General features: G+C 37.5%; 1 protein-coding gene and 1 long non-coding RNA gene across 3 annotated transcripts in view; one reads left to right on the top strand and one right to left on the bottom strand.

Moving 5' to 3' along the window:
• Positions 1 to 23,864, top strand: part of LOC101743499 (uncharacterized) — a 78,742-nt gene extending 54,878 nt beyond the window's left edge. For both annotated transcript variants that reach the window (XM_021347948.3, XM_004926074.4), the window contains exons 2-8: positions 12,799 to 13,445; positions 14,326 to 14,448; positions 16,854 to 17,046; positions 20,547 to 20,634; positions 20,893 to 20,992; positions 21,878 to 22,043; positions 22,966 to 23,864. In XM_021347948.3, coding sequence (XP_021203623.1) covers positions 12,884 to 13,445; positions 14,326 to 14,448; positions 16,854 to 17,046; positions 20,547 to 20,634; positions 20,893 to 20,992; positions 21,878 to 22,043; positions 22,966 to 23,173 — 1,440 coding nt within the window. In that variant the 5' untranslated portion in view covers positions 12,799 to 12,883 and the 3' untranslated portion in view covers positions 23,174 to 23,864. The remainder of the gene's footprint in view (positions 1 to 12,798; positions 13,446 to 14,325; positions 14,449 to 16,853; positions 17,047 to 20,546; positions 20,635 to 20,892; positions 20,993 to 21,877; positions 22,044 to 22,965) is intronic.
• LOC134201492 (uncharacterized) overlaps positions 1 to 24,703 on the bottom strand; it is a 92,796-nt gene that overhangs the window by 64,146 nt on the left and 3,947 nt on the right. The window lies entirely within an intron of this gene.

Here is a 24,703-nt window from a genome sequence, read left to right as displayed (position 1 = left end):
ACGCATTACTGCTTCACGGCAGATATAGGCAGGGCGGTGCTACCTACCCATGCGGACTCACAAGAGGTCTTACCACCAGTAATTACGCAAATTATAATTTTGCGGGTTTGATTTTTATTACACGATGTTATTCCTTCACCGTGGAAGTCAATCGTAAGCATTTGATAAGTGCGTGTTTCGTTAGAAAAACTATTTATTAAATTATTTATGCTAGAACCTCTGAACTAGACCTCTGAACTTGCATGCCCTATTATTTACTTACTTGCTTACTTTGTTTTACGTGGCTATCCAAGATCATACATATTACAACATACAGGCCATAATCCACCTTAAGACACGATGTTTAAGTTTCGATTGTTTTGTATATAAGTTTGTGACTTAATCACGACTCCGTCACGGTAGAAGCAAGTGCAGTAGTACTTATACGTGCGGGCTCACAGGATGCTATATCACCAGTCACTAATTACGCATATATCTAAATAATATGTATTTCCATTGATTGAAGATTATCAATGCAAGGATTAAAAATAGACCAGGAGCAGGTAAGCAGGTAATATTTTTATCGCGTTAGTGATTTTATAGTCGACTAGCCGTACTCGCTCGCTTCGCTGGGCATTTAAAATTTACATTATTATTTATTGTCATTATTATTAACACTTATATAAATATGAGCCTATCCATTAAGTACATGTATTTTCTACATGGAAACCAAGTTTTAAGTCAATCGGATGTATGGTTCAGTAGTTATAACGGAACATCCGTAAAAAACACTGTAGATTTATATATTAGTGTATAGATATAGATTAGTATAGATTGAACTAAAAATAAATGAAAAATATTTCAGGTAGAGCAAGATACGAACGTGCTCTACTATCTCCTAAAAAATGCGGACATAAAAACTATTTGCATTTTAAATATAGCAATTTAGCCAAGAATTTAAATGACGTTTGTGTATAGCTGTGTGAATGAATAATTTTTTCCGCTTATTTTGGGCTAGTCCTTTATTCTGGGCTTAGAGTCGGCAAAAGTTTGAATACATCCGTATATGCAAGAAAGTTGAGAAGAAACGGTGACGTCATCAATGGCTCATAATACTGCCAAAGCCAAACCCTTTTTTTGTTGCCCTTGTAGGCAGATGAGCATACGGACCACCCGATGGTGAGTAGTTACCGTCGCCCATGGACCTCAGCAATGCCAGGGGCAGAGCCAAGCCGCTGCCTACTGCTTAATACTCTCCACAAGCCTCTTTTTAAGAAGGACATTTCATAAACGCTCGGGAAACACCGTGGTGAGAAGCACATTCCATAGCTGGATGGTACATAGCAACCCTAGCACAGTATAGTTTATTTATTACGAAACAAGTAACTAATGAATGTAATTTAGACAATATAAAGTTGAGGATGTTAAGCGACCCACAATCGGCTACTTTCGCCCACTCCGAGCATGTTTGTATCGGGCCCAAGTTATAAAATCGAAACGAGACGAAAAAAGGGTGTGTGTACTTATGTACGCGCGTAAGAAGTTATAATTTATTTTTATTGTTTTTTTATTTTTTTTATTTAAATTTTAATCAATTCGAAAAAAAATCGATTAAACAACATCCTCAAACACGCATATTGGACATACTTTTTCTTGGCATCGTATAAATTCGGTAATTCTCGGTACGGTTCGGAAAGTTCACCCGCGGCTATATTCAAACTCGCCAAGTTACGTCGGTCGTATTGCAATGAGCGATTTAGTGGGCGACTTCATTCTGTTAATTTTGTGTCACGGTGCGCGCGCATCGTAAAATTTCACTCTCATCAATTTTTCATAACGCGCCTAAAGAAGAAATAACTTCAAAAAGACGTAAAATATATGATATATTCCACGCCCACGATAATTCCACATCGACAGTAACTCATAATTTAAGGAGCACAAGATCGTAATTGTTTTAAAGCTTTAGCTCTGACCAGAACACTTCGTAAAATAACCATTAATTTGGAAAAGTATGTCAAATCGCTCAGACCTTGTAACTTACGTCAAACGGTGAAACCTCCGATACGCATATATAAATGACTCACTTATCCGCGTTCGCTTTCACATTCGTACGGCTGGTATGTCTTATTGATACGCAGGTCAATATAATGCAAGTTCATTGTATACTTAACACACTTTTGTTAATGACTAGCCGGGACTAGACTACCCGGGGAACCGGTAATCGAAATTCGACTATAATTAATTGAAATTATAAGTTTGTGTATTAAGATTATATTTTCAAAGACTATATTATACTATATATTTTTACTGGTGGTAGGGCCTCTTGTGAGTCCGCACGGGTAGGTACCACCGCCCCGCCTATTTCTGCCGTGAAGCAGTAATGCGTTTCGGTTTGAAGGGTGGGACAGCCGTTGTGACTATACTGAGACCTTAGAACTATATCTCAAGGTGTATGGCGCATTTACGTTGTAGATGTCTATGGGCTCCAGTAACCACTTAACACCAGGTGGGCTGTGAGCTCGTCCACACATCTAAGCAATAAAAAAAAATACTACTATAATCACAAATTCGCGACTATAGAAAAATATTAATAAAGACAAACAATATTTAATCTATTCCCAATTTGACCATAGACGTCAAGAACAAAAGTTTGTCAATAATTAAAGAGCATGCATGCGTGTATGCGTCAAATACATGGTAGTGTGTGTAATGTTTTTTTTTATTGATTTAATGTATTTATTAGGCATAATTAAAAAAAATATTAACATTCTGCACTCCTTCTCTATATTCTCTATAAGTGTGAGAAATTTCATACGCCTCCGTCCGCGCAATTTTCGTAAAAATGGATACAAAGCTTTTCCTTCACGTATTAATATATAGATTCTTCGATAGCGCTCCCTGTCATAAGGCTTTGAAAGTGTAATTGAAGATTGAAAATTTCAGTGCTATTATACAATTATGGGAATCGAGAAAAATACTGTCTTAGTATTAACACCTAAAATTATTGTAAATAAAAATTGTTGGCAGGATATGACAGAGATTATGAGTAACTTAGTAACTTAATATAATATTTGACTAAGGATTTCTGTATTGAAAGCATATCATCCACAAATTGTATACCATGTGAAACTTAATTAAACAAAGGCGAGATTATTTCAAGGGAATATTAAGACCCTTTCGACCGGGCTTTATTATAACCCTTTTCGTGCTTAATTTAAACAGTCTGCCTTTTTATTGAAGGCTTTAAAGATATTTTAAAAGCAGTGTCGTTAGGTAGACTATTTCACGATCCGCCTAGTGTTGAGTAACCACAGTAAACCATAATGAAGTATCCTTTGATAGCGCGCTATTTAGATGGTTCTTCGTTTTTAATACTGGGCAGCGTATCTGATCAAAGCCAGCAAAAGTAAGACCAAACCTTTTTTTATATACTATATTATATACATAATAGTATAGTTTGGTATTTTATAGTTCTAGACCTAAGAAATGTAATTAAGGTGGTAACCAGTGCGGATTTGCAACATACCTTATTAGTTCAAAACACAAAACAGTCCTTACATTTGAAGAGTACGACTAGAAAAGTAATGCAATACAATCAAAACTATGACGTAATTTGGGCGATGTCCATGGACTTCACTAACAACAAGATCATAGACTCGTTGATCCTTCTCTTTTTCTGAATGTCATTTGATGATTTGACACCGCTGTCCCAACATCTGGTATAAAAAAAGGAAAAAAATACAAGGAAAGCATGACAGGAAATAAGGAGCAGATCGAGAAGACCAGGGTTTTATACACATAGCCCCAGTTTAATAGCAGGATGGAGCTTTAATAGCAGTAGGGTCATTCGGACCCTTTGGCCTTAAACACTTTAATATTTAAGACAATCCCAATTACCAGTTTCAAACATCAATTAGGCAAGGGTTAAGCATCCGCAATAACTGAGGACGTTTAAAGTAATGACCGAACTTTACAGATCAGCATTGTCTTAAAACATTATTCGGACTTTAAGGAATTAGTAACCATAATGCATTTAAGCCAGTGAGCGCGCATCACGAATGTCCTAGATCATTAATCGATGCCTCCAATGAACACTACTCTATCTCCAAATTCGTAGGTTTACAGGAGGAGAGTTTAAACGAAAAAAGTTGATAAATATATCTGCAATAATAAAGATTTTATGATTTTTTCTTGTGTAACTAGCTGATTTACTCTTGCATCAAACCTCATTAATAATGAATTTGTAATAGGTACTTTTAAAATAGTGAAGCGATTTGCGTGAAAAACGAAAATTTCAAAATTTTGAGTTACGAGTAGTGTTCATTGGAGGCATCGATTTCTTGGGACTGGAGCGTGGTACCTCTCTCGTATATTTGTTTCATCTGCCACATACGCAAATTCTAGTATTTCGAGTGATTAGATTACATTTAAATAAAGAATGACGTATCCAATAACTTCGAACGCAAAATTCTTATCTTGAGTGTCGTAATTGAGGCGTAATGAAAATCTGTTTTCAAAGCATACTTTTCCTTACTTAACTCGAAAGATGCTTCCTTCCTCAAATGAGGCTTAAAAGAACTCTTCAGCGATATACAGCGATATATGCCTTTGGTATTTCCAATGTCTATGAATAACTAGTAATACCCTTGGCTGCCTTCAAACCCGAAAAAGCCGATAAACATGGCTCATGGAATTCGGCAAACCTTCATTTCCACACATAACAAATCACAGATGAAATTTTTGCTTTTTAATACAATAACAATAAAAACTATTGTACACTTCATGCATTGATATTAAAGCGAAATAGCTTCACTTGTTAGATTAGTATAAAGTCATGCCGTAATTGAATAGTAATTATAAGCTTAGCTGTGTCTGTGTGTGTACATTTCTGTGTCTGTGAGAACCTTTTTTTGACTGGTATTCCTGAGAGCATTATCTATTATAATTATCCTAGCTCCTAGACCTGCTAAAAGTCGCGGGAACCCGGATTCAGAGTATGCAAGACCGGTTATTGTGGCGAGCCTTGGGGAAAGCCTATAGTCCCACAGTGGACGTGCATAGACCGGTAATTCCCATTAAAATTCCAGACGTAAATACTAACTACCACCAATATTGTAACAAAAGGTCTAAGTCTCCTCAATGTTTTGGAGCTCTACACCCCAAGAGATAATTCCTAGCTTGAGCACGAGTATGACATGTAAAATTAACAATTTTAATGAATGAAAGCGAAGCTAAGTTTCACTGGATCGCCAAGTTAACGGTAAAATATGTCGGTAGTTCTGCCCAAACTTTCTCCGTAAAATAAACATGTTTACCATGTTACAAGTTGTTGGTGACACGTCGCGTATCCCGCTAAATTATGGTTTTAATGGTGCGTCGTGTTATGGATATATTACTATGGGACTAAGGCTGAATAGTTTTTAAGAATTATGCCGCGTTTTCGTTTTGGGAGGCGTATTATTATCATTACCTCATTAGACGTTGGATGCGCAAGGCGGAGGACCGCATTATGTGGAAGGCATTGGGGAAGGCCTATGTCCAGCAGTGGGCAGAAAAAGGCTGATGATGATGATGATTAGTCGGTTTTCCTTCTATTCTACAAGCAATAATGTATGTTTATCTTTAAATCGCTAATACGAATAAGCTATTAAACTTTAACTATGACCAGAAATTTTGGCAACATAATAATATAGAACGATAATTTGGCACGAAATCCTTGGCACCAGTCGAGTTCCTGTAAAGAGGTTAATTAATCACTATGATTAATAACAGATGACGTGTTTGATGTTAATTCCACGTTCAACTTAATGTAGTGTAGACGAGAGACAAATTTATCAGAATTAGCTGTTACAGAAAATTTATTCAGAGCTGTATATTATGTTTATTGTACTTTTTCTGTGGTGAAGTATTGTACTTTTTCTGTTGGACCATAAAACTAAGACTTAGACTACATACGTCAAGGGTACCTCAAGAGTGGCGGTACATACTCTCTCAACTTTTGATTAAAAGTCATGTTTATAAGCAGTGATCCAAGTTACTTTTGGAAATGCGAGTATACTAACGCCGCGGCTTTGTAAGCATTTCTTAACGTATTCTTTTGTATCATTGTGGGTAGATACAAAATTTTAATGGGTGCCTATTTATCAATACATTAGACTTAATGTCTCCTTATGAGAACATAATAATATCACATTTTACCAATTTATTCTGTATTATTAGCAATGTTTTTTTTTTATTGCCTTTGTAGGCAGACGATCATACGGCCCACCTGATGGTAAGTGGTCACCGTCGCTCATGGACGTCAGCAGTGCCAGGGGCAGAGCCAAGCTGCTGCCTACCAACACAGTAGTACAATTAAATAAATACCAGATGATAATTGCCGATGCATCAGCCGTCCTACCTACCTACGGCGCTTCACACACTGTTCCGTGCAAGTCCGTCCTGGAGCAGTGTGTGAATCGCCTACCTTCCTTCTCTTCCTTCCTTCCTTCGTCTTACATTGCGGCTTCACAAAACATTCAGTTTTCGTCTATTTTAACATCGGTTCAATAATATTTTTTGTAATGTACGCCATTGACTGTTTCTCTCTAAAGTAATTAACAGTAATTTATTGAGAAGTTGATCTCTTAAAGGCCTTAATTACTGTAAATTTCCTTGTACTATTTTGCCAAACAACAAAGATTATCAGAAGACCGAGTTAACTGCCCGGCGGCGCCAAGACCTGTCGGGCCGACGTCCGCTTTAACTTTTATTAAGCTCCCGAACTTTTATTAGGATCAGTCATTATTTGAAAAAGCTCAATTTCGTGATTAAGTTTTTTTAATTAAACGGTTTTAGAGGCCTCTAAAATAGTTGATCATATAACCTTTTTAATTCAAATTTGGAACATTCACTCAAGACAATAGACTCAATGTCTTTATTTTGTCTTAATGAATCTTATAGTAGTGTAGTAGTTTTATTTTTCCAACTGGAAAGGCAAAGGTTTCACACCATACAGCTTACTCTTTTATATTATTTTTTATATATCTGAAAAATGATAATATGAAGTGAAATGAAATGAGATGAGATGATATGGGACGAAATATAATCTCAGTAAAATGGTGGTCATTTAAAATATAAAACTTTTTCAGTAGACTTTTTGGAGGATCCCGAGAAGTTACGTCTAGCAGCTTTGTTTTATTTTCCAACATTTGTGCACTTTCACAGATTCTAAACAGTTAATAAACCACCGTTATTATATATTTAAATCTGAAGAAACAATAATTAAACAAAATAAAACAATTCACACAACTCCACTCCTCGCGTTCCCGCCGAAGAGTCTCAATCTTATAATTAATCAAGTAACTAACAGAACAGCCGATGTCTTCTTGTCAAAAACAATTTATAAAAGTTTTCATATATACATCAAACAAATTAACATTAATTTTCTCCTTACAAGTCTAAATACGTGAAGACGTAAGTCGTTTTGTCGTCTAACAAAGTTCAACGGCAAATTATGGAACAGTTAATGAACAGACAAACGGCGACCGTCCCGTACCGAAACCTAGTAAATGCTCTAAAAGTATCATTGAATTTTTATAAGAATCGTAATGTGCTACGGATTTGGTCCGCTTCCGCGCAAACATATTGATAAATGGCCAAAGGCAAAACGGTTAAGTACCATTTGACCTTCTGAAATATGTTTTATTTTATTGAATTGACCGGTGCATTCGTGTTGAGCGATGCACCGGTGCTCGAATTCCGGGCGGGTACCAATTCTTCTAATGAAATGCGTACTCAACAAATGTTCACAATTGACTTCCACGGTGAAGGAATAACATCGTGTAATAAAAATCAAACCCGCAAAATTATAATTTGCGTTATCACTGGTGGTAGGACCTCTTGTGAGTCCGCACGGGTAGGTACCACCAACCTGCCTATTTCTGCCGTGAAGCAGTAATGCGTTTCGGTTTGAAGGGTGGAGCAGCCGTTGTCACTTTACTGAGACCTTAAAACTTATATCTCAAGGCGCATTTACGTTGTAGATGTCTATGGATTCCAGTAACCACTTAACAACCAGATGGGCTGTGAGCTCGTCCACCCATCTAAGTAATATAAAAAAAATATAAAAAATCTGTGATGACCTAAAAACGACCACTGATTTTTTGTCCCCTACTACGTTCCTCTGTTACGCAGTTAACTCGACTATTTAGAGTTTGCAAACGGAAACGTCTCGCTATCTGGAACCCTTAAGAGCTCGATAACTTTGTTAGTCGGGTACATGTTGTGCACAAGTACAGATTAAATCTGAGCATAGATTATCGGTTCGGCTTATCTGTATCGCAGCGTTTAGGGCTAATGGAAAATGGGAATTCGAGGAAATCATTTGTATTAGAGTGACGTAAATTTTGCTTCGAGCTTTAAGGGTTGTCCTGTTGAATTTATCTGCTGATGACGTCTAGTTTAGGGTTGTCGATTCTCAAATTTAATTTTAACTTACCATCTAGCTAGCTAGACTTTACCGGTGTTCATAAAAGTCTATTGCGGCTATCTTAATCTTTAAAATGGAACGCATTGTTGCGCGGCAGAAATAGGTACGATGATGAGACTTTAATCATGTCCTCAATGGCTAGGGGAATCCCCGACATACGTATGACAGAAACCGGACTTTAAGGGTCGGTCGTTTGCAAAAGTAGCTCGTGGATGGTGGTGGTGGTATTAGGGCACATCGTAAGGGCTCAAGGTTGGGCAATTTTATCCTATCTGGACCGGGAAGGGGTCATGCGCCCAAATTTGAAGAATGGGAACAGACGTAATACAATAAGGACTATCTATATTTGTTTTCCTTGATTGGAAAACCGCTTCTAGGAATAGGCCAGGTGCTTCCAGAAAACTTTAATAGCTTTTGTCAATCAAACATTTTTCGGAGAAAGCAACAGCGATAGAAACCTCTCTTTGTTCTCAAATGACGTCATCATTACCTTTATTCAAACAGATACTTTAAGCTTTAACGTTTAATTTTATATAATCTGTATAACCGTGACTCAAATTTCAGTAATGCTTATGATCTTGCTGATTTATTGACAAAACATTTTTTCTAATTTCAAGTGAAAGCATGAAGGTGGTGAGGACTTGAACAAGTTTAAGACTTATCTATGAATACGGTGTTTAATAACTTGATATGTTTTTACAGAGATACTGTACTTAGATCGTAGAAATTATATATTAAATGAATGCCTGACTTTGATAGAAGAATGAAAGGAGTACCATGATATTAACCTTTTTTTGTTTAAAAGATTGAAGAAACGGCTCTATATTCTTTATATCACTAGTGATATCAACAACTTGAAAAGCAATGATATTTAGAATTATTTGAAAATAACCACAGGGAATATTAAAAAAAAAATTAAGTTATCTACTTAAATTGGTTGTTACTAAAAAAATAATAATTTAAATTGCACTTAAATTTTTTTAATCATTGCCTACTGAGATTTTTTTATTGCTTAGTTTGGTAGACTAGCTTACAAACCACGAATATCCACCTTAAGACATGGGTTTTAAGTCTCAATTTTACAGTACAACGCCCACCCTTCAAACCGATATGCCTTAATGCTTCACGTCAGAAATATTTTTTTCGGTATGGTGGCACCTAAATATGCGGGGTCATTATACGCCCAACCACCAGGGTGCTTAGTGCGAGTTTTTAACCTTTCTTTGTTCCTCTCAAATTTGTATGAAGTTGGAGCAGCGCCTCTAGCGGCAGAGGTAGGGAAACTCCTCCAACTCCATAGAGTTAACTTTTACGCGATCGAGAAGTATAAAAACTTGCAACAAGCACACCGCATTACTGAAAATGAGTGACGAATAACGTAATCTCGTTGATAAAATATTTAGCTTTGCTAAAACAAATCCGCCAACGTTAGCTTGTTTTTTTTAAGCTATTGCATAGCTTCTATCGCGAGCCTTGAGCGCGGCGACTGAATCAAGAAATTCCGTAACGAAAATAACCTGACGTTGCGCTGGTGTAGTGTTTGTGAATAAGCGCGCGGCGTGACGTCGTACTACATAAGCATCATGAAAAGTCTGCCCATCTCTCTCTCACGCGGTCTAGTTTATGAGTGTGAAGGGGACAGTTAAGGTTTTGCTTTTGTAAATGTTTATAAATACAGCGAGGTCTTAATTTATTATTGTTTTAATATTAAATTATTACTGTCTAATTGTAATTGCATAAGTTGATAAAAAATGCTTTGCAATAGCTTTACCGCTGCAGTCCCCGAGTGCCGCACGTCTTTTTTTTTTTTTCAAAGAAAATAATGAACTTTAAAAGAACACGTGCACGTTTTTATCGTCTCGAATCATTTCACGTTAGCACACAATTCCCGTTGCGATATAATATTTATGAAATGAAGCACCGCCGACGTCTGAGGTCGATGAACCAATTCATTTTTCAATGACACTCTCCTTTCGCTTTGGCTCGATATTCTCACATTGTTTAATTTACAAGTGATTTTATGAAGGAAAATTTGCTTCCAGCCGCCTTTGAGTTTATTGTTAGTCTTAAATATGTGGCTTCAGATTTATGTGGCTTTGAGAATTGAGCCAAAAGAGTCGATTTGGCAAACGGCAAGATTGGTTGCCACGGTTTGGTATTTGATTACGAAGACATAGAAACTTAGACTGAAATTTAGATAGATAATGAATAAAACATAGATATTCACCTTGGAATGTGTTGTGTGATGTGTAGTAACAGACAAAGTTAAGGTAATGTTTTTTTTATTGCTTTTTTGTGTGGACGAGCTCACAGCCCACCTGGTGTTAAGTGGTTACTGGAGCCCATGGACATCTACGACGTAAATGCGCCACCCAACTTGAGATATAAGTTCTAAGATCTCAGTATAGTTACAACGGCTGCCCCACCCTTCAAACCGAAACGCATTACTGCTTCACGGCAGAAATAGGCGGGGTGGTGGTACCTACCCGCGCGGACTCACAAGAGGTCCTACCACCAGTGTTTTACCACCAGTAAAATTAGGACCTTCCTAATTATATTTCTACATCTTCAATTGTCTTCTGAAGTGCGTTCGTGCCCTAAACGTGTGCTTATATCCTTTTCGATCTGATGACCCTTTGAAAAACGTTTATCCCTTACTTTGTAGTACCTTGTTTATCAATATCAGGATAACTATTATCCCATTTAGTCAGCCTTTAGCCCTGTAGTCTTAGATGACAATCTACCCTTAATAGAATCTGCTTATGGCAAACACGGTAACGATTAAATAATGAGAACCTTATTATTTATTTATTCTTAAATTGGGTGGGTGAGCTCCCGACCTACCTAATGTTAAGTGATCGCCGGAGCCTATAGACATCAACAACATGAATGCCGGCACCTGTACGGATACGAGTTCTATGACTAAATATTACAGTAAAAAGTCTGCCACGCTGTTCACACCGAAACGCATTATGCATCACGCATTTTCACGAAGCCTAATGTATTTTTATCATTTTGCTAAACCCCCATTAAGACTATTGTATTAGTTATTTATTTAGACTTAGTTAAAATAGCACTCTATTAAAAAACACATTTTTTTTTCAATCCTTTATGTGTGGCTTTCATGGCCAGTTTTATAGTGATTGGTTATTAATCCAAAGACCAAATGAGATCGCTCTCGTTGTCCAGCGATATCATGAATATCTCTGAGTTAAGATGACATCTGTTATAGTCAAATGCATTGAACATGAAGTTTTTGCACAAGTGATCATATCCGCAGCCAGTGAATGGCATTAGTGACTCATTCATCCTCTTCTAATTATCGCGTTCAAGAGAAACCGATAAACGTGATTTGCGCCCGGATCTACCAATGAGAGCTGATAAAAGCATTCAGATCGGAAATTCTTTTGTGCCTACCGGTGGCTAAAGAAATTTAATGCGTTACTCAAGCCGGCAATGGGAAAGTTAGTGTAAATAAATAGCTCCCATTGTTATTTTGTATATGGCGGATATGTTAAACGCAGGTCTTTAAAATAAAATCTTGTTTTACATATAATATACAGGATAAAAGCTTTAAAAGTTTTCAAAATTAGTCGATCTTACACCAAGTACAAGATTTTTTTCGGTAGATTCGTATTTGGTAGCTGTCGTCTGATGATTGAATATGTCACAATGACAACGGATTCCGAACATTTTAAAAACTGGGATAGTAACTGGTCTTTATTGAAGATACTTTATAAGCTGGTGGTAGGACCTCTTGTGAGTATGCGTGGGTAGGTACCACCGCCCTGCCTATTTCTGCCGTGAAGCAGTAATGCGTTTTGGTTTGAAGGGCAGGGCAGCCGTTGTAACTATACTGAGCCCTTAGAACTCATATTTCAAGGTGCGTGGCGCATTTACGTTGTAAATATCTATGGGCTCCAGTAACCACTTAACACCAGGTGGGCTGTGAGCTCGTCCATCCATGTAAGCAATAAAAAAAAAGATACGCCTTGCTGATCGATCAACACTAGGCTCGTGGTGAGCTAATATACGCGTCTTTTCTTATTAAAATGCTGCAAATCGTGGATTGGATGGGAGATCACCTACCAGCCATAGCGTAGCTGAAAAAGCCCCTTAGGCTACCAAAGAATAGGTAGAGAAAAAATAAATATGTGACGATCAAGAGATATACCAGCGGCTTCCAGCCAGTGACCAGCTATCAGTTATAATCACGGTTAAGATACGTACAGATCAATCTAGTTAGCCACTTTCGTCTGTGAACGAGGCCAACCATTCACTAGACGCACGAAAACAATAATGTGAATATAATTCCGCTCATTTTCTAATAACGATCTTTTTTGTTACAGAATTCTCATTAATTGACGCAGAAAACCATCTATTGAAGAGCCCGATATAAGTGCACGGTGATGAGTTTAGAAAGGCCACACAAAAATGGACCTGAAGAAACAAACATCACGCTGGACCGGTTATAGAAAAGCACAATGGCCGATCGAGAATCACACTTTAATTTTAATGTACATACTACTTTTTGCTGCTCGATTTAACTGTCAAGATTTAAGTATAAATGAAGAAACCAAAAATAATACTGTAGATATAAATAAAAGCGATTGCCATAGTACTGAATCTAGTAATATTAATGTTTTAGTCAGTGATAAAGCGCCTAGTACTTTACAAGATTTTATCAGAAGTTTAGAAAATGTAACAGAGAAAGAGGCCCTTTTAAATAAAACTATGGGATACGTAGAGAATTTAATAGATAACGTATTAAATTATGAACGAATCAAAATAATTGATGGAGTTGAAATCAAAATTAAAAACGATACTAAAGTAGTAGACAAAGAGAGAAAAGAAAATAATGATATTGAAGAAGCGAGAGGCTTATTCAGTAAATATACTTACGAATACAGACTTTATCAAAAGATCAAGAGCTTTATAGATACGCACGTGCTTTCGATAAGCTTACCAAAAGCTGCTAAGTTTATGGGCTTCAGATGTAAGTATAATAATATGTTTTACTGTTATTATTTGTCGTATAAAAATCATAAATTTTCTTTTGTGGCTTTAATCTTGGCTACAACGTCACAAAGACGAAATCGGCTTGACAAAGCAGTTCTTAGGCACTTCAGGCTCATTGTTAAAATTGTTTTATGTCTGTCTAAAACAGATTAACGGACTTATTAAGAAAATCTAAATTGAATCCTTTAGATTCGAGAAAGATGAAGATGCAGATAATGAATGAAAGCGTAATTTGCAAATGTTTTATTTATCAATAGTGATAAGCTATACATGCTTCAGGGATCCTCCACAAATTTATGATTAAATAAAACAAGTTACATTTCCTTATTATGAAAAGTTGCTTCTAGTACTCTCTAATCTATAAACTACCACTTGGTTTATAAGCCCATTGACATATCAATCAGTCAGCGGACACACGGCTTACTTATCAAAGCAGATATACCTGGCGTTACCCCAGCCATGTTCTTATACCATTTTTCGAAATTTATAAATTTAACGTGGATGGAAGTGGGATAAACAAAGTAGAACACGTCTAATAATATCCAAAGATATCCTGCTCGAATTACAACCTAAAGATACAAGTAGCCGAAGCAAGTAACTTGACCACGCTTAATGTGTTTAGCTTTGTTTTAAAACTAACTATCTCTCCAAGGTCTTAAACTCTTCTTCTTCTTCTTCTGACTTACGACAACCATTTAACTTCACATTTCGTAATGTCCATGGAGCAGTATGCTCTGCTAAAAAAATACTAAGAAAACCGGTTTTGCAATCTAAACTCTAATACCAACCCATGCCGATCCATTTTTGCAAAAACCCTACCATCATATTGAAACTAATAACGGTTACCATGATTTCAGCCTTCGGTTTAAACAAGTTTTTCCTGCCGCTGCTGATCGGAGGGCAGGTGTTAATAAAGACAATTCTGTTCGCGATGTTCCTGCCAAGTATCCTCGGTAGCTTCGGGAAGATATTAGGAAAAGGTGAGATTCAATTCAGTCGTACTTCGCAAGCTTTTTCCGTGGACTGGTCTATGGCCTACGACTCATCATTTTTTTTTTATAGCTTAGATTGGTGGATGAGCTCACAGCCCACCTGGTGTTAAATCGTTACTGGAGCCCATAGACATCCACAACGTAAATGCGCCACCCAGCTATATAAGTTCTAAGGTTTCAGTATAGTTCGCTGATGGTAGGACCTCTTGTGAGTCTGCGCGGGTATGTACCACCACCCCGCCTATTTCCGCCGTGAAGTAGTAATGCGTTTCGGTTCGAAGGGTGGGGTAGCCGTTGTAGCTATACTGAGATCTTAGAACTTATATCTCGAGGTGGGTGGCGCATTTACGTTGTGGATGTCTATGGGCTCCAGTAACCACTTAACACCAGGTGGGCTGTGAGCTCGTCCATCCACCTAAGCAATAAAAAAAAATTAAAAAATTGGTGCCAAAGGAAATAAGATTTAAATATACTAATCGGAATTCCGGATACGGATATTAGCCACAAATAAACCTAACTTGTATTACTATTCAGCCGGAGTTACAGACTTCAAGTTATACTGCATCATCTCACAAATACGCTAAAGCTCTCAGTATTCAAACAGCCTTTGCAAGATATACTGACAACACAACTTGCTACTCTTCGCTAAGAAGCTTATATATAAATCGAAGCTCGTTATAACGTGAAGTAGTTCAAAAGCTTTGCATTCCAAGGAATGTGTTTAATATAGTTAGTGAGAGCTCTCCTTTATTCAAGAGAAATAATTACTTTTATTTTAGTTTCTACTGAGGTTATTGTAAGTTTATTTGCAAATTCTTTTTAATTCTAATTTTGATTAATTAAGATGTTTAAATTCATCCGTTATTGGTTTCAGTATATATAATAATCAGCGCAAAACATACAAGCCTAGTTAGACAATTTTTATTTATGTATTGCTTAGATGGGTGGGCGAGCTCACATCCTGGTGTTAAGTGGTTACCGGAGCCCATAGACATCTACAACGTAAATACGCCACTCACCTTGAGATATAAGTTCTAAGGTCTTAGTATAGTTACAACGGCTGCCCCACCCTTCAGACCGAAACGCATTACTGCTTCACGGCAGAAATAGGCAGGGCGGTGGTACCTACCCGTGCGGACTCACAAAACGTTTATCTGGTGGTAGGGTTCTGTGTAGAAGCCCGCCCGGGTTGGTACCACCGTCCTGTCTATTTCTGCCGCAAAACAGTAATACTGTGTTCCGGTCTGAAGGACAGGATAGCCGGTGTAACATACATAAGGCTGCCCATCCAGGCCAGGATAGGCAGCGCATCTGAGTCACTGATGTAGTTTGGATGTCTATGGGCGACGGTTATCATTTCCCATCAGATGAGCCGTAAGCTCGTCTGCCTAACGAAAGCAATAAAAAAAAAAAAAACGTCGTACCACCAGTTATATTTTTTCTTATATATTATTAACCATCCATATTTGAGTTCTCTCCTTCTAATTATATCACGCTACTCGCCTACCCACGGCCTGCTATTTTCGGCTACACTCCAATTACGCGTAATTTTGTACAGAGAGGGTTTCCATCTTCTAATGTCAAAAATAAGCTTTATTTGTATTCTATTAATATAAAATGCGTGTACCATTGTGTACGTTTGTATGATAATAGTCATAAAATATATACGCTCCGATGCTTAGATAAAGTAAATGTATACAAAGACAGACAAAAACAGCGAGATTTATACTGATCATTCGTAAATGATCTAAAAAAAACCATTTAAGGTTATAGGTATCACTAGTTTTTTTTTATGCCGACTGTATATACTTACTGATTGAGTCAAGCTCCAGGTCATCATGGAGATCCACATTCCTTAGGAACCATGGTGCTCCGACGGCTATCCTGCAAAAACGGGATTGAATGACTTGAAGGAGTTTCAAGTTGGTGCGGGCCGTGTGAGCGAACACTACGCTTGCATAGGTCATGACGGGGCGTATGCAAGTTTTGTAGAGTGTCACCTTATTACGAAAGATCACTAGATTGATAGCTAACAATTTTACGTCCAAGACATTGAATGAAAAACTAGGTTAAAATCATAGACCTTTAAAATAGGAACACGACATATTGTTCTATACGTACAATTGCTTATATAAATAGCATCCATTTTGAAGGCACACACATAAACATATGTTTATCTCGTTCTTACTCAGCACTGTAACTCGCAGGAAAAAAATATAACAGTATTTCAGTGCGTACATAAAATGAAACATGAATATACGTAAATGCCTAATGAGGCCGAAAATCCGCCATATTTAGCGCACCAAATGTCATTGTCAGTCAGTTCAGTGGTCTGTCTGTTAAAATAATGACAGAGAGGATTAAAATGTTTAATATGTTTCGATAATTTTCAGGCATCTCTCACCTGTCAGCGACTTCCAGTCAAGCTAGCTATCCCCCGGCTAATATGGATGACACTAACGCATACAACAACGACAACAAAGACTTCATGGGATATGAGACTAACCCAACTGGCACTTATGCTTACCCCCAAGACTATGCCACAGAAGGAAACGACATGGAACCGGGAAATATTGACATGTCAAGGTAAAATATTAATACGTAATGCCACCTTGAGCAAACTTATTAATGTACTCATTAAAATCACTAATCCGTTACCGCGAAAAGATAAAGAAGCCTTTACTAACAATCTTAATTCATATTTAGGTACATACTGTTAATGTAACTTTTCTAAGCATTTGACATCGGCAAAGATTGTTTTGCTTTCGCATAGGCCTCTCCCGATATGTATATACTTATATACATTTAGAAGTCGTCGTAGCCTAAGGGATAAGTGTTCGGATCCCAGGAGGGTACCCATTTTTCTAATGAACTACCTACGTACTCAACAAATGTTCACGATTGACTTCCACGGTGAAAGAATAACATCGTATAATAAAAATGAAACCCGCAAAATTATAATTTGCGTAATTACTGGTGGTGGGATCTCTTGTGAGTCCGCGCGGGTAAGTACCACCACCCTGCCTATTTCTGCCGTGAAGCAGTAATGCGGTTCAGTTTGAAGGATGGGGCAGTCGTTGTAACTATACTTGAGACCTTAGAACCTATATCTCAAGGTGGGTGGCGAATTTACATTATAAATGTCTATAGGCTCCAGTAACCACTTAACACAACGTGGGCTTTGAGCTCGTCCACCCAACTAAGCAATAAAAAAAAATGCATAAATAGCAAACAAACCTGTTCATCATTCGAATGTTTATCCGATGTGGTAATCGAACCCACAAACCACGGCGCAACAATCAGAGGCTCTAACTACTGCATCACCGACGTCTACGATTTGCAAAAACGTAACCTGAATTAAAACATAATTTAAATTTACGATGGCATTTAGAAAACCTTTAAAGCTCCGTTCAAATAATTTAAGATAAGAAATTCAAATTCAAATTCAAATTCAAATGCAAATTCAAATTCAAATTCAAATTCAAATTCAAATTCAAAATCATTTATTTCAACTTAGATGTCAGTATGACACACTTGTTGAATGTCAAAATACAAATAACAATGTTAATTCTACCACCGGTTCCAAAAAAAGCCACAGTCCTGAGAAGAACCGGCGAAACAAACTCAGCAGGCTTTTTTGTTTTTCTCAAATATTTTCATTTTTTATAATAAATAAAAATATTTACAATAAAAGAAAAAACAAGTCAAAAAATACAATTAAAAAAAGTAATAATAATGAAAAATGAAAAGGCCAGGAGCGAGCGCCTCATCCCCACGTAGTGCCATCTAGTAAATAATCCTTAACTTTATAATATGCCTTGTTGCACAAACGTTCCTTAACAGTTTTCTTAAATCTATATAAAGTTTTTGATTGTTTGAAATTTAGCCTTATACTAGCTGACCCGGCAAACGTTGTCTTGCCATATATTATACGGTTTCTAGAGAATTTCTAGTGTAGAAAAAAATCACTAAGTTATTGGAAGTGTATAAGGATGTGGAATATGAGTGAAAAAGGCCTGGAGCGCTGTGAACGATGAGGGAATGTTGTTTAAAAATAACAAAACAAAAACTTTAAAAATAATTTTTATCAAAAAAATTTAAAAAAAAATTTTGGTGTGAACACCCCTTATCACTTAAAGGTTAGAAAAATAGATAGTAGCCGATTCTCAAGCTTACTGAATATGCATAAAAAATTTCATGAGAATCGGTCAAGCGGTTTCGGAGGAGTATGGGAACGAACATTGTGACACGAGAATTTTATATATTAGATTTATTTGTAACACTAGAATTCGATTATTATGAGCGACATTTTTCCCACAAAATTCTCCAATCCAACGCGTTCTAATACTATTATTACTTATGCCCATAGACACAGCCCACTGAGTTTCTCGCCGGATCTTCTCAGTGGGTCGCGTTTCCGATCCGGTGGTAGATGCTGCGAAGCACGGCTCTTGCTAGGGCCAGTGTTAGCAACACTTCCGGTTTGAGCCACGTGAGCTCACCTACATGCTAAGGTGAAGCTGAAATAGTCTCTCAAGGTTTTCAGCATAGGGAGGAAAAAAAAGTACTTATGACGGTAGCTATCATAAAACACAAGATATTTGACAGATGCCTGAATCTCGCTAACGACACTCTCAAGATAAGCTTGCAAGTATAAGTACCGTGGATTTGTCGAGCAACTAACTACACTCGTTCGGTAGAAGATATTCCCTTTGTCATAATCCCCACATGCTTATGAGAGTTTCTGCGAACTTAATAAACTGTATCTGTATGCTGTGTAACATATTAAAAAATGTTCAAGATTCACTTCCACGGTGAAGGAATAGCATCGTGTAATAAAAATCAAACCCGCAAAATTATAATTTGCGTATTTACTGGTAGGGTAGGACGTCTTATGAGTCCGCACGGGTAGGTACCACCACCCTGTCTGTTTCTGCCGTGAAGCAGTAATACGTTTCGGTTTGAAGGGTGGGGCAGCCGTTGCACTGTGAGATCTTAGAACTCATGTCTCAAGGTGGGTGGCGGCATTTACACTGTAGATGTCTATGGGCTCCAGTAACCACTTAACATCAGGTGGACCGTGAACTCATCTACCTATCTAAGCAAAAAAAACCTTGTTCAGTCTTAAAACGTTTTTACATAGTGTTTTTACGCGGTATATGTAACCTATGACGTTTGCGGTCATAAGACGTAAATAAACAAGCTTATTCTTATTTGATTTTACATGTGAAATGTGTCTTTTATATCAGTAATTTACACGAAATTATATCGTGACTGTATATATGGCATTAACCTTGTTAGTGTACCAGCGTAAACGAATAAAATACAAGATCAAAACCCTCCCGCGATATATTCAGAAAATGTTACGCGCCGAAAGCGCAAATCGAATTTTCCGTTGGAACAAAACACATAGCCAATTCGCGATATTCATATCGTGCGGTTGTGCTTTGACGATGCCAATTCTCGCGTTTCACGATTCGTTCTCAATCTATTTTTCTTGGAACGGTTTGAATTAAATGATACAATCAGATCAGAAAACAATATGTGCTTAAACCGGTTAAATAAAAAAAAACACGTGTGGCACTCGGGGACTGCCGCGGTAAAGCTATTGCATAGCATTTTCTATCAAGTTATGCAATTATATTTAGACAATAATAATTTAATATTAAAACAATAATAAAATAAGACTCGCTATATTTATAAACATTAACAAAAGCCAAATATTAACTGTCCCCTTCACACTCATAAGCTAGACCGCGCGAGAGAGAGATGGGCAGACTTTTCTAGATGCACATGCAGTGCAACGTCACGCCGCGCGCTTATTCACAAACACTACACAAGCGCAACGTGTGAATGTGTTGAACGCGAGCTACACGATAGGCGGAGTGGGGGGTGTTAGGTTTTATTTTCGTTACGGAATTTCTGGAATCGGTCACCGCGTTCAAAGCCCGCGATAAAAGCTATGTAATAGCTTAAAAACCAATAAAATACGCTTTCTATTAAGCAACCTACACGTTCGCTTTTGTTCTTCACCAAAAATAATCAGAACGGTATTACCCACACAAAATTATTATCGTCTCTTTCAGATACGGCGCAGGTGGACCCAAAGTTACCTACCTACCAAGCAAGAACAGCTACTACAAAAACCAGATGTCCACTGCAAATAACTACAAGGTAAAATAACATAGAATCGGAAAATAATCTTAAACAATCGGTGCAATAAAGTTTTAAATACCCGCAATGTATAAATTCGTGGGTCAATGACCGCCTGCAACCTTTGTCTTCCTATGCATACCCACATTTTTATTCAAATGATCTTATTCTTATAAAGCTACGACAGCTCATTATTAATGAGATCGTAAAATGATAAATATCTATACTTAGCTGAGCAAAGGAATCTGGCGTCATATCTAATGATTCTTATTTTTTTAGATCTTCCAAAAAATACCGGCGTCCTCCATGATCCTGAGCAACTATGACCCTTTCTACTCACCGCTGCTTTCAAGGCTCGACGGGATCTTTGCAAGGCTCGGTAAGAACTTTTGTTTCATCAGCCAAATGATCTCAAAGTTGACTTTAAGTTAGGTACTTAGCAGGGTCAATAGGTACGACAATGCGAATGCCGATACCTGCCTTGAGATATGAATTTGAAATTCGAATTTGGAATATGTGAAAGCTTCGTCACAGAAATATGCAGGAAGTTGTTGATACTAACGCTACTACTGACTAACTTAACGAAAATAGCCCCGATAATTAACAAATTAAAGAGCGGACAGTTAGCTTGGTATGGAGATGTGATGTACATGAGAAGGTACATGTATGGAAATGGTAGTGGAAGGTAAAGGAGGAAGAAGACATGGATGGAGTGTGTGAATGACGATATGAGAGAGAGAGAGAGGAGTGAGTGTTGAGATGATGGCTGATAGAAGAGAATGGAATAGGATAATTCGCTGTGCTGCCCCACCTCATGGGATAAGGAGGAGGAAAAGATAAAATTGTTGATACTAACACATCAAACTCAATATTATTGGTTATACAATTTCTGGAGAAGGTTATGGTGGTGGTGATGATGGAAGGTGATTTGGTCATCATTAACCATTAACACAAATACATGACAGCAATTTCCACCACCTTTCAAAAAGACAGAACAAGCCAAATGTAATGACTATAGAATCACATACTATAAATTGGAGCTTTACCAATATTAACCTCAAGCTGAGACCTTATATACTGAGACTTTCGAACTCATATGTCAAGGTGGGTGGCGGCATTTACGTTGCAGATGTCTATGTGCTCGGATACCCCCTAATACCAGGTGGTCTGTGAGCTCGTCCACCTATCTATGCAATTAATAAAAACTGCACACGGGAAGGCAAACTAGAAAATTAATCTCTAAGCAAACATCTTTCATTTTCAGGATTAGCACCATCAGAGAATGCAGTCACAGATAGCCCACAAATGGGAGGGCAAAGTCTGAGTGACATGAAGCTAGAAGCTTGCAGGGAACAGCTTATTTGCCTCATGTACGCGAATCCAGCGAAATACGCGCCCTACAGCAACCTGGTATCAGCCCAGTTGAGCAGGTTGGTAATGTTCTGGTTTACAACTGATGAGGCTTCATTTAAATACCAGTGTGCTTAGTGCGAGTTTTTTAACGTTCTCGATAGCGTAAAAGTTAACTAAAGTCGGAACGTTTGCCTACGTTCGCCGCTAGGGGCGCCGTTACGCTGCCATACAAATTTGAGTTAACTTTTACGCTAACGAGAACCTTAAAAAACTCGCAAAGACACAGCTCATTAGGTGGGTTAACCGTTGTGTCAATGAAGACTTTTATGTTAACTTGGAAGATGATCGAAAAAAAAGTTGAATCTTATGTGACGTACGTGAGGTCCGTGAGGTCATAAGCTAATTACCTAATAGATATACGAGCTTACTGACCCTTTTCCCATACCATGAAAGATTTATGTAAATAATCGATGTTTTATATTCCGATTGGAACATCAGAATGCAAATGAGTAGAACAATTGTCGACCTTATTGCTTAGTAAGGGTATTCTCTCTTCTAGTAAGGGACTGCTAGGGTATGGGGCGGACTTGTTTCGTACAAAAGTAATGTTGACATTGCTATGTTATGGGCGATAGGCTGGACGGTGTTATGCAAAAACGAGCAAGTAAAATCCCCTATAGTTTATTTTTCTTTTTTTTTTATTGCTTAGATGGGCGGATGAGCTTACAGCCCACCTGGTGTTAAGTGGTTACTGGAGCACATAAACGTCTACAACGTAAATGCGCCACCCACTTTGAGATAAGTTCTAAGGTCTCAGTATAGTTAAAACGGCTGCCCCACCCTTCAAACCGAAACGCATTACTGATTCACGGCAGAAATAGGCAGGGTGCTCGTACCTACCCGCGCGGACTCACAAGAACCTCCTACCACCAGACTTGACATTTAACAGTAAAGACTAAAGACAGTTCTTTCTACAAATCCTTGTTTTATTTGCCGCAGAGAGCTGAACGAACTCCGTCGCCCGGTCTCCGACAACCCAGAGATCCTTAGGTTCTTCAAATACATGAGAGCAGCGAGGCGAGGACAAGAGGGAGTGGACTGCGTGACTCTCCATCCAGGCTGTTCAACCAGCACTCCAACGCACACCATGATAGCTGCGTATCACGATATCAACAAGCTAGTGACTGCTAGGAAATTGAGGCTTTGAATTCTAGATAACAAAGTATATAAAAACGTCATAGTGTGAGCAGGTGAATGGTAGATTCTAATCAAGTTGAAGAAGAAAGCTAAAACAGCGTAAGTGCTGTCACAATCTCGAAGACCAAGAACTTAATTGAAGGTAGGCTTAATTAAAGTGGGTGGCGGCATTTACGTTGTAGATGTCTATGGGCTCCGGTAACCGCTTAACACCAGGAGGTGGGCCGTGAGTTCTTCCATCCATATAGCAAAAAAAAAATTGTAAAAATATAATATCGCATCAGTACTTGCTCAGATTACTAAATATGTTTTGTAAAGAAACAATAACTTTTTCTTCTATTGCTTTTTGGCACAATTCAATGTGTGGAGTTTAGCATTTAGTAGCGGTTCTAGGCTAGTTAATTTATTGGTTAATTTATTTGAGTATGTCATTGTGAGAATGTAATTTATTGTATGTCCGATTCTATAAGCGTTTTCATGTATGTATGTCCTTTGTATTTATTAGAAACTGTCTCTTCTATTTTTAGGTTTTATTTATTATTATTTAATCTTTAATGCGTGCATTTATTCCGTTCTATTGTTAATATGCTATTTATATGAGAATATCTTCAATATATTTTTTTTGTAATTAAGTAATATATTTATTTAATAGTCATAAATAGTGAATGTAAACATTATAATAATAAGTAAAAAAATAAAAATGTTTTAATTCATTTTAGGTTACGGTATCCAAATGAATCAATTGTATTAATTATATTATCGCTCGACTATCTGGTACACTGCCATCCCAGTTGGATACTGTTGACATTGTAAAGGGCATAATCAGATGGTTCTTGAAGGAGAAACGGTAATAAATTACTACTCTAATGAGAATGAAAAACAATACTCGTTAATGAGCTCAGCAAAATAGAGGTAACTTGAAGGTCGGTAGGCGTCCTTTTTGTCGAAGCCGTAGGTTCCGAGTAACAGTTTTTTTTTTATATTGCATTACACTACGCCACATTAAAAATACATACATAATTTTTTTTTGTTAAACTACTGGTTTTGTTTCATATATCATACATTAACAGAAAGTTTCACTGGTAGTAGGACGTGAGTCCGCACGGGTAGGTACCACCACCCGGGCTATTTCTGCCGCGAAGCAGTAGTGCGTTTCGTTTTGAAAGGTGGGGTAGTTATCCTATAAAAACGGAGACTTTAAAACTCATGTCTCGGGATGGGTGGTGGCATTTATGTCGCTGATGTCCATGGGCTCCGGTAACCACTTAACTCCAAGTAAATCACGAGCTCGTCTTCCCATTAAAGCAATAACAATAGACTACATTACAGAAGTTGAAATAGTCTATACACAGTCCGCAAATTTTAATTAAATATACTTCAATTTGACAAGCAGAGGACAGATCCTATATAAAATGATTTATCGGTGTGGAGGTAGCTATAACAGAACACAAGATACCTATTTTAGAGATGCCTGAATCTCGCTTACGACATTTTCAAAATAAGCTTGGATTACATAAGTATATTAAGTATTTTCCGAATA

The sequence above is a fragment of the Bombyx mori genome, chromosome 26 (genome assembly GCF_030269925.1).
Source record: "Bombyx mori chromosome 26, ASM3026992v2".
Taxonomy (NCBI): Eukaryota; Metazoa; Arthropoda; class Insecta; order Lepidoptera; family Bombycidae; genus Bombyx; species Bombyx mori.
Note: the sequence above shows the minus strand (reverse complement) of the source record. Positions and strands in the feature narration are given on the sequence as shown.